This window comes from Pristiophorus japonicus, chromosome 8, assembly GCF_044704955.1.
Source record: "Pristiophorus japonicus isolate sPriJap1 chromosome 8, sPriJap1.hap1, whole genome shotgun sequence".
NCBI lineage: Eukaryota > Metazoa > Chordata > Chondrichthyes > Pristiophoridae > Pristiophorus > Pristiophorus japonicus.
Window position 1 is genome coordinate 170,873,042 of NC_091984.1, and position 10,441 is coordinate 170,883,482.

Sequence of the window (10,441 nt, forward strand, 5' to 3'; positions counted from 1 at the left end):
TGTGCAAAATTAAAGCACATAGGATTGGGGTAATGTATTAGCATGGATTGAAAATTGGTTAACTGACAGGAAACAGAGAGTGGGAATAAACGGGTCTTTTTTGGGGTGGCAGGCAGTGACTAGTGGGGTACTACAGGGATCAGTGCTTGGGCCCCAGCTATTCACAATATATTTTAATGATTTGGCTGAGGGAACCAAATGTAATATTTCCAAGTTTGCTGATGACACAAAACTAGGTGGGTTTGAGAGTTCTCAGGATGATGCAAGGACACTGCAAGGTGATTTAGATAAGTTGAGTGAGTGTGCAAACACATGGCAGATGAAGTATAACGTGGATAAATGTGAAGTTATCTACTTTTGTAGGAAAAACATAAGGACAAAGTATTATTTAAATGGTGATGGCTTGGGAAGTGTTGATGTACAGAGAGACCTGGGTGTCCTTGTACACCAGTCATTGAAAGCAAACATGCAGGTGCAGCAAGCAGTGAGGAAGACAAATGGTATGTTGGCCTTCATTGAAAGCAGATTTGAGTACAGGAGCAAGGCTGTCTTACGACAGTTGTGCAGGGCCTTGGTGAGACCGCACTGGAATACTGTGTGCAGTTTTGGTCTCCTTACCTAAGAAAGGATATACTTTTCATAGAGGGTGTGCAGCGAAGGTTCACTAGACTGATTCCTGGGATGGCAGGACTGTCGTAGGAGGAGAGATTGGGTCGACTAGGCCTATATTCACTAGAGTTTAGAAGAATGAGAGGGGATCTCATTGAAACGTATAAAATTCTGACAGGGTTGGTTGGACTGGATGCAGGGAGGATGTATTCCCTGACTGGGAAGTCTAGAAGGGGTCACAGTCTCAGGATATGGGGTAGGAAATTTAGGACCGAGATGAGAAGAAATTTTTTTAGCCAGAGGGTGGTGAACCTGTGGAATTCTCTACCACAGAAGGCTGTGGAGGCCAAGTCACTGAATATATTTAAGAGGGAGATAGATAGATAGAAACAAAAAGCATCAAGGGGTATGGGGAAAAAGCGGGAATATGGTGTTGAGATAGAGGATCAGCCATGATCATATTGAATGGTAATACAGGCTCGAATGACTGAATGGCCTACTACTGCTCCTATTTTCTATATTTCTATGTTTCTACAATTGTCCTCTCATTGGCCTTCACAGATTCGAAGCAACTACAATTACTGGGATTTTCCCATTTAGACATTTCCCAAAAACGCATCAGTAGTGTTCAGGGAGCGAATTGGTGGAATGCCTCAGTCCATAACTAAATGTGTTGGATTGTTCTTCAGCAATTATTGGATGGAAAGTTAGAGACCAGATTTTGAAAAATTTATTCAAGTAAAGTTATATAGAGCACTTTTAAATCAGATTAACTTGGTGTAAAAGACAGATAAGACAATATTACAAACTGTACTGATTACACACCTCTAGCAGCTTTTGTTGGTTTAGAATTATAAGAACTTTCTCAACAGTGGAAAGTGTATTTAGCTGAGAGACAAAGGGGCCGAAATTCAGGTGCACCAGAAAGGTGGTGCAGCTGTGAGTTTTTAGCTGTTACTCACCGCTGGAATTCCTGGTGCGCTGAGTAGACCCGTTTTCAGGACTTTTGGATCATAATGGGGGCAGGCCTTGGACTCAAAGCCAGGCTGACTGGCCGCCCGCCGCTGTCAATCAACGTGGTGATGTCACAGCACGGGTGCATCACCACGTTCTCTCCCCTCTGTTACAGGGGAGAGATTGGAGCATTTTTTAAACTTGGCCACTGGGTCAGCAGCCTGGCACCCAAGAGGGGATGCCGAACCCGGGGGGGCAGTATTTTGCCGGCCGATCAGCAAATTGGCCGGCAAAAATGTTTGCATTGCAGCCGCGGCAGTGGGTCCTCCCCTTTAATGGCGGCTGCACTCATTGCGGAGATGGTGTACCCGCAGAAACACCTCCCGGGGGTACCGCGCAGTGGGGGATCGACAGATGGAGCTGAAAATGGATAGGTATTTATTTTATTCATTTAATTTGGCGGTGCATCTACTTGGGCGGGATGGGGTCCAGGCTGAAAAATCCCCGACCTGAATTTTGATCGGGTCAGCCTGTTAACCCCAAAGTGGCGGCCATTTGATTTTTGGAAATGGCCGCCGCAAACAGACATCAACGGGTCTCTTTGCGAATTTCAGCCCATCAGTGAACCAAATCATGCATTCCATTTCCCCCATTCAGCCTCAGTTTCCCCTCCACAGTGATGTGAGACTAATTAACACCCTCTCCCCCCGCCCCCCCCCCTTTGCTGCCAACCCCCAGCATCCTCACTACCAAAGCCCAGGCCACCTCCATTGCTAACAAGTGCAGGACTGACTGCCCTTCCCCCAGTACAGCTACACTCTACCTCATACCCCAATACTGCTAAATGCCAGCTACCAACCTCCAAATGCTATGCATTCTCAGCACAAAATGGTAAAAGACAGCTGAGGAGCTCCTCCAGAGCAGCAAAGCAGCATTACAGATGGCTCAAGGCTGAGGTCCAACAAAAAACCTGGGATCTAAAGAACAGGTGGTGGATGGAGAAAGCACAGGAGAAACAGCAGCTGGCCGACAGCCATGATGTGTGAGGATTCCTCATCATCGTCAAGGCCACCAACAGTCCAAACACCCAAGGCCCCACCCTACTGTTGGCCAAGAACGGGGAAACACTCATCAAAGACATCGAGGCAGTCATGGCCCACTGGAAGGAGCACTTTGAAGATCTCCTCAACCGAGACGCTGCCTTTGACTCGAGTGTTCTCGACTCCATCATGCAGCATGCTACTCACCACCACCTCAGTAAAACCCCAACACTGCACGAGGTAGAAAAGCCATAAGACAGCTTAAAAACAACAAGGCTTTGGGTGCAGATAGAATCCCTGCTGAGGCACTGAAGTATGGCGGAGAGCATGTCGGTAGATCTCAGAGATTCAGTGATTGTGACCATCTTTAAAAAAGGGGACAAGTCCAAGTGCAGCAACTACAGAGGAATCTCCGTTATCATCCACGAGGAAAGTCGTCGCTAGAGTCCTCCTCAACCGTCTTCTCCCTGTGGCTGAGGAGCTCCTCCTGGAGTCACAGTGTGGATTTCGTCCCTATGGGGTACAACGGACATGATTTTTGCAGCGCGATAGCTGCAGGAAAAATGTAGGGAACAGCACCAGCCCTTATACTTGGCCTTCTTCGACCTTACAAAGGCCTTTTGACACTGTCAACCGTGAGGTCGATGGAGTGTCCTCCTCCGTTTCGGATGCCCCTAAAAGTTCGTCACCATCCTCTGCCTGCTCCATGGTGACATGCAGGTCGTGATCCTTACCAATGGATCCATTACAGACCCAATCCACGTCATGACCGGGGTCAAACAGGGCTGCGTCATCACCCCAACCCTCTTTTCAATCTTCCTCGCTGCCATGCTCCACCTCACAGCCAACAAGCTCCCCGCTGGAGTGGAACTAAACTACAGAACCAGTGGGAACCTGTTCAACCTTCGCCGTCTCCAGGCCAGGTCCAAGACTACCCCAACCTCTGTCGTCGAGCTCAGTACGCAGATGACACCTGCGTCTGCACACATAGAGGCTGAACTCCAGGACATAGTCAACCTATTTACTGGGCCTTACGCTAAACATTAGTAAGACAAAGCTCCTCCACCAGCCTGTCCTCACCGCACAGCACTATGCCCCAGTCATCAATGTGGACCACTTCCCATATCTTGGGAGCCTCCCATCAACAAGAGCAGACATTGACGACGAGATCCAACACCGCCAACAGAGCTGAAGTAATATCCGCCCTCCTGTATGGCTCAGAAACATGGACCAAGTACAGTAGACACCTCAAGTCGCTGAAGAAATACCACCAATGATGTCTCCGCAAGATCCTACAAATCCCCTGGGAGGACAGACGCACCAACATTAGCGTCCTCGACCAGGCTAACATCCCGAGTATCGAAGCACTGACCACACTTGATCAGCTCCGCTGGGCAGGCCACATAGTTCGCATGCCAAACACGAGACTCCCAAAGCAAGCGCTCTACTCTGAACTCCTTCACAGCAAACGAGCCAAAGGTGGGCAGCGGAAACGTTACAAGGATACCCTCAAAGCCTCCCTGATAAAGTGCAACATCCCCACTGACACTTGGGAGTCCCTGGCCAAAGACCACCCTAAGTGGAGGAAGTGCATCCGGGAGGGCGCTGAGCACCTCGAGTCTCGTCACCGAGAGCATGCAGATATCAAGCGCAGGCAGCAGAAGGAGCATGCAGCAAACCTGTCCCACCCACCCCTTCCCTCAATGACTATCTGTCCCACCTGTGACAGAGATTGTGGTTCTCGGATTGGACTGTTCAGCCACCTAAGATTTCATGTTAAGAGTGGAAGCAAGTCTTCCTCAATTCCAAGGGACTGCCTATGATGATGATGATGATGATGAATACTGCTAAATGCCAGATACCAACCTCCAAATGCTGTGCATTCTCAGCATTAAATGGTAAAAGATCAAATTTCAGCATGGATAAGAAAAACAATATCTGTAATATATTCAAACTCATTGACCCATGTACACTTCTTGCCCACAAAACCCTACTTCCTGTTGGCTGGGAACTGACGAGATAAACTTGTCACAACATACACAGTGTAATTACACTCTCCGACCCTGTAGTGCCTCATTTTTGCATTTCCAGATCCTCAGTCTCCACTGCAGAGAAGTTCCAACGAACTGCATTTCTCTGTTTCCCAAATTGGTATAAGAACATGAGAATTAGAAACAGGAGTAGGCCATCTAGCCCCTCGAGCCTGCTCCGCCATTCAATAAGATCATGGCTGATCTGGTCGTGGACTCAGCTCCACTTACCCGCCCTCTCCCCGTAACCCTTAATTCCCTTATTGCTTAAAAATCTATCTATCTTTGACTTGAAAACATTCAATGAGCCAGCCTCAACTGCTTCCTTGGGCAGAGAATTCCACAGATTCACAACCCTCTGGGAGAAGAAATTCTTTCTCAACTCGGTTTTAAATTGGCTCCTCCGTATTTTGAGGCTGTGCCCCCTAGTTCTAGTCTCCCCCACCAATGGAAACAACCTCTCTGCCTCTATCTTGTCTATCCCTTTCATGATTTTAAATGTTTCTATAAGATCACCCCTCATCCTTCTGAACTCCAAGGAGTAAAGACCCAGTCTACTCAATCTATCATCATAAGTTAACCCCCTCATTTCTCGAATCAGCCCAGTGAATCGTCTCTGTACCCCTTCCAAAGCTAGTATATCCTTCCTTAAGTAAGGTGACCAAAACTGCACGCAGTACTCCAGGTGCGGCCTTACCAATACCTTATACAGTTGCAGCAACACCTCCCTGCTTTTGTACTCCATCCCTTTCGCAATGAAGGCCAACATTCCATTTGCCTTCCTGATTACCTGCTGCACCTGCAAACTAACCTTTTGGGATTCATGCACAAGGACCCCCAGGTCCCTCTGCACCACAGCATGTTGTAATTTCTCCCCATTCAAATAATATTCCCTTTTACTGTTTTTTTTTCCCAAGGTGGATGACCTCACACTTTCCAACATTGTATTCCATCTGCCAAACCTTAGCCCATTCGCTTAACCTATCCAAATCTCCTTGTAGCTTCTCTTTGTCCTCTACACAACCCGCTTTCCCACTAATCTTAGTGTCATCTGCAAATTTTGTTGCACTACACTCTGTCCCCTCCTCTAGGTCATCTATGTATATTGTAAACAGTTGTGGTCCCAGCACTGATCCCTGTGGCACACCACTAACCACTGATTTCCAACCGGAAAAGGACCCATTTATCCCGACTCTCTGCTTTCTGTTCGCCAGCCAATTCTCTATCCATGCTAATACATTTCCTCTGACTCCGCGTACCTTTATCTTCTGCAGTAACCTTTTGTGTGGCACCTTATCGAATGCCTTTTGGAAATCTAAATACACCACATCCATCGGTACACCTCTATCCACCATGCTCGTTATATCTTCAAAGAATTCCAGTAAATTAGTTAAACATGATTTCCCTTTCATGAATCCATGCTGCGTCTGCTTGATTGCACTATTCCTATCCAGATGTCCCACTATTTCTTCCTTAATGATAGTTTCAAGCATTTTCCCCACTACAGATGTTAAACTAGCCGGCCTATAGTTACCTGCTTTTTGCCTGCCCCCTTTTTTAAACAGAGGCGTTACATTAGCTGCTCTCCAATCCGCTGGTACCTCCCCAGAGTCCAGAGAATTTTGGTAGATTATAACAACAGTATAAGTTTTGCTATTTAATTATAAATAATAATATCAAATCAAAGGGGCTGAAATTGGTTGACATATCGCCCGCGTACCACCGGCATACCGCCTAAAATTACAAAATTTGTGACTTACCACCGGAGCTGCAGACCGTCCTGGAAAAGGTGGTTTTAAGTCGATCTTCAGTGGGTGGAATGTACCCAGTCTCTCCCACACCCCACACCCCAGTCTCCCCTCCCCCCCACCTCACCTCCACACCACGGCGATCTCTTTCCCCCTCCCCCCACCATAGACAGCGATCTCCCCCTCCCCCCACCATACACATCGATCCCTCTCCCCCCCCCATACACAGCGATTTCTCCCACCCCCCCTCATACACAGAGATCTCTTTCGTCCCCCCCATACACAGCGATCTCTCTCTCTTCCCCCCCCCCCCCCCCATACACAGCGATCTCTCCCACCCACCCACAATCACAGCGATCTCTCTCCCCCACCCCCTTACACAGCGATCTCTCTTCCCCCGCCCCTCCCCCATTCACAGCAATCTCTCCCCTCCCATACACAGCGATCTCTCTCCCCGCCCCCCCCCAATATACAGCGATCTCTCTCCCCACCCCCCTCATACACAGCGATCTCGCTTCCCCCTCCCCCCCCATACACAGCGATCTCTCTTCCCCCTCCCACCCCCATACACAGCGATCTCTCTTCCACCTCCCCCCCCATACACAGCGATCTCTCTCCCCGCTCCCCTCATACACAGTGATCTCTCTTTCCCCCCCACATACACAGCGATCTCGCCCCCCATACACAGCGATCTCCCCCCCCCCCCCCATACACAGCGATCTCTCCTCCCCGCCTCCCCCATACACAGCGATCTCTCTTCCGCCCCCCCCCCCCCCCGCCCATACACAGCGATCTCTCGCCTCCATACACAGCGATCTCTTCCCCCCCCCCAATACACAGCGATCTCTTGCCCCCATACACAGCGATCTCTCATCCCCCCCCATACACAGCGATCTCTCCCCTCCGGCCCCCCCATACACAGCGATCTCCCCCCCGACCCCCATACACAGCGATCTACCCCCCCCCATACACAGCGACCTCTCGCCCCCCCCCCCCCCCGCCATACACAGCGATCTCTCCCCCCCACTCCCCCGCCATACACAGTGATCTCAGGCCGCCCCACAATGTTATGAGTAGGGGAGAGAGTAGAGAAACAGTGATGCACTGTACCTCTGACCTTCCAGCGGATTATCTGGTCAATGGGAGATATAAAATGTACACAACAAGGACCAACTATGGACGTTACGTTATACAGTATGGGATCAGACACCAACATGCTTCCTCCATGAATTGAAAGCACGTTCAGTATTAAAATAAGTAATCATTTGGCGAACTAGCGGTATTATCTAGCGATATATAAATTGTGAAATAATGACCACAATATGATACGAGGAACTGCCTAAGAGTTATGGAACATCTCATAGAAACATAGAAAATAGGTGCAGGAGTAGGTCATTCGGCCCTTCGAGCCTGCACTTCCATTCAATAATATCATGATTGATCATTCCCTCAGTATCCCTTTCCTGCTTTCTCCCCATACCCCTTGATCCCTTTAGCCGTAATGGCCATATCTAACTCTCTCTTGAATACATCTAACGAACTGGCATCAACAACTCTCTGCAGTAGAGAATTCCACAGGTTAACAACTCTCTGAGTGAAGAAGTTTCTCCTCATCTCGGTCCTAAATAGCTTACAATTTATCCTTAGACTGTGACCCCTGGTTCTGTACTTCCCCAACATCGGGAACATTCTTCCTGTATCGAACCTGTCCAGAATTTTATATGTTTCTATGAGATCCCCTCTCATTCTTCTAAACTTCAGTGAATACAGGCCCAGTCGATCCAGTCTCTGCTCATGGCAGGACTGACATATGAGGATGTTTCCCCTCGTGGGGGAATCGAGAACTAGGTGGCATAGTTTCAGAATAAGGGGTCACCCATTTAAAATGGAAATGAGGAATCTTATCTGAAGGTCGAGAATCTTTGGAATTCCCCAGAGAGCTGTGGAGGCTGGGCCATTGAATATAGTTAAGGTGGAGATAGACAGATTTTTGAACGATAAGGGAGACAAAGGTTGTGAGAAGTGGGCGGAAGTGGAGTTGAGGCCAGGATCAGATCAGCTATGATCTTATTGAATGGCGGAGCAGGCTCAAGGAGCCAAATGGCTTACTCCTGCTCCTTTTTTTTATGTTTTTATGTTTGCCATTTGCAGCACCAATCCCTGTCACCTTATCAACTTTAAATAATTCAGGAAAGCTTCAAACACTTCCACAAATTTACACAAAGCCAGTAGAAATCAAAAAGCAAGTTACCTGAAAGTTGGTGATGATCCCTTTAAATATCACTGGTGTGTGTGTGGTGGGGGGGAGGCAGGGTGTATGTGTGTGGGGGGGGGTGTGGGTGTGTGTATGGGAGGGGTGTGGGGGGATGGGGAGTGTGTGGGGAGGGTTTGTGTGTGGGGAGGGTGGTGTGTGTGTGGTGGGGGGGGTGTGGGGAGTGTGTGTGTGTGTGTGTGTGTGTGTGTGTGGGGGGGGATGTGGGGAGTGTGTGTGTGGGGAGAATGGGGAGGGTGTGTGTGTGGGGAGGGGGAGTGGTGGGGAGTGTGTGGGGAGATTGGGGGGAGTATGGGCGGGGGGAGGGTTTGTGTGTGTATATGTGTGTGGGGAGAGTGGGGGGTTGTGGGGGGCGGGGGGAGGGTGTGTGTGTGTGTGTGGGGAGGGTGTGTGCCCTCCTGCAGCTGAAAGTATGTTCAGTAGGAAAGGGCGTTGATTGGGACGGCGACATCCAAAATGGCATGTTGTGCATCAAATCAGTGTGCCTCAGTTGAACTCTACCGCCGCACACGGGCCACCGACCCGCCCAAAATTGCGACCACCATGACCAGCGCCAGAAGTGGCCGGATGTGAGGCGGCTGTCATTTTTTTCCGAAACTGGCAAATGCCGGCGCTAAGAGGAGGAATTTCACGGCCCAGGTCTCTAATTCCTGGCAAGTAGCTTTCCTGGTGGTGCAATTGGAATACCCTATAAGGGATCGAGCCCTACTGACTGTGAAGATCCCAGAGGTGATCATCAGTCTGTGCTGAGTTAGCTGATATTAAGCAGGGTAATTATCGCTGAGCTTACTATAACCGGTCTCAGTTCCAGTGGGGCTCAGGAGGTAACAACGTGACCAGATTCTTACTCCTGATTATCATCCAGTGACACCGATGACTGTGGTGCGGTGCTGTTGGTACAACCACCATATTATAACTACCAATTTTATCTTTTTCAGAGAAGAATAACCCCTGTGAGCATGATATTTGTAATTGTGATCGCACGGCAGCCATCTGCTTTTCTAAGGCTGGATATAACCCTGACAATAAAAATCTGGACAAAAATGTCCACTGCCAAAAGTCGATGTAGATTTTAGGAGCTAAATAAATATCAATAAAACTTTCTTCACTGCTTCTTTGTCTATTGATCTTCTGGTGGAAAGCAGATCACAAACACATGTAGAAAGGGAACAGAAATATTGCATTACTCAAGAAGACAACATAATGATCAATTTGGTCAAAAACCCAAATGGTCAGGATATCCAACTGATTGATCTTTCAGAAGTCAGGATTTAGCACACAACTTTGGGTCTAATTGCTGATGGCCATAATTTGAACTTGCCTGGAGGTGTTAAAGCAGACACCAGCAGATGGGAGGAAAAACAAAGTGTGAGGAGGACACAAAAAATCTGCAAAAGGACATAGACAGGCTAAGTAAGTGGGCAAAAATTTGGCAGATGGAGTATCATATTGGAAAGTATGAGGTCATGCACATTGGCAGAAAAAAATCAAAGAGCAAGTTATTATTTAAATGGAGAAAGATTGCAAAGTGCTGCAGTATAGCAGGACCTGGGGGTACTTGTGCATGAAACACAAAAGGATAGTATGCAGGTACAGCAAGTGATCAGGAAGGCCAATGGAATCTTGGCTTTTATTGCAAAGGGGATGGAGTATAAAAGCAGGGCAGTCTTGGTACAGCTATACAGGATATTGGTGAGGCCACACCTGGAACATTGCGTGCAGTTTTGGTTTCTATATTAACGAAAGGATATACTTGCTTTGGAGGCAGTTCATAGAAGGTTCACGAGG

At 48.3% G+C, this 10,441-nt stretch overlaps 1 protein-coding gene across 2 annotated transcripts in view; it reads left to right on the forward strand.

Moving 5' to 3' along the window:
* Positions 1-9,755, forward strand: part of LOC139268220 (phospholipase A2, minor isoenzyme-like) — a 54,947-nt gene extending 45,192 nt beyond the window's left edge. For both annotated transcript variants that reach the window (XM_070886271.1, XM_070886272.1), the window contains one exon: positions 9,592-9,755. In XM_070886271.1, coding sequence (XP_070742372.1) covers positions 9,592-9,722 — 131 coding nt within the window. In that variant the 3' untranslated portion in view covers positions 9,723-9,755. The remainder of the gene's footprint in view (positions 1-9,591) is intronic.
* Positions 9,756-10,441: the final 686 nt, after the last annotated feature.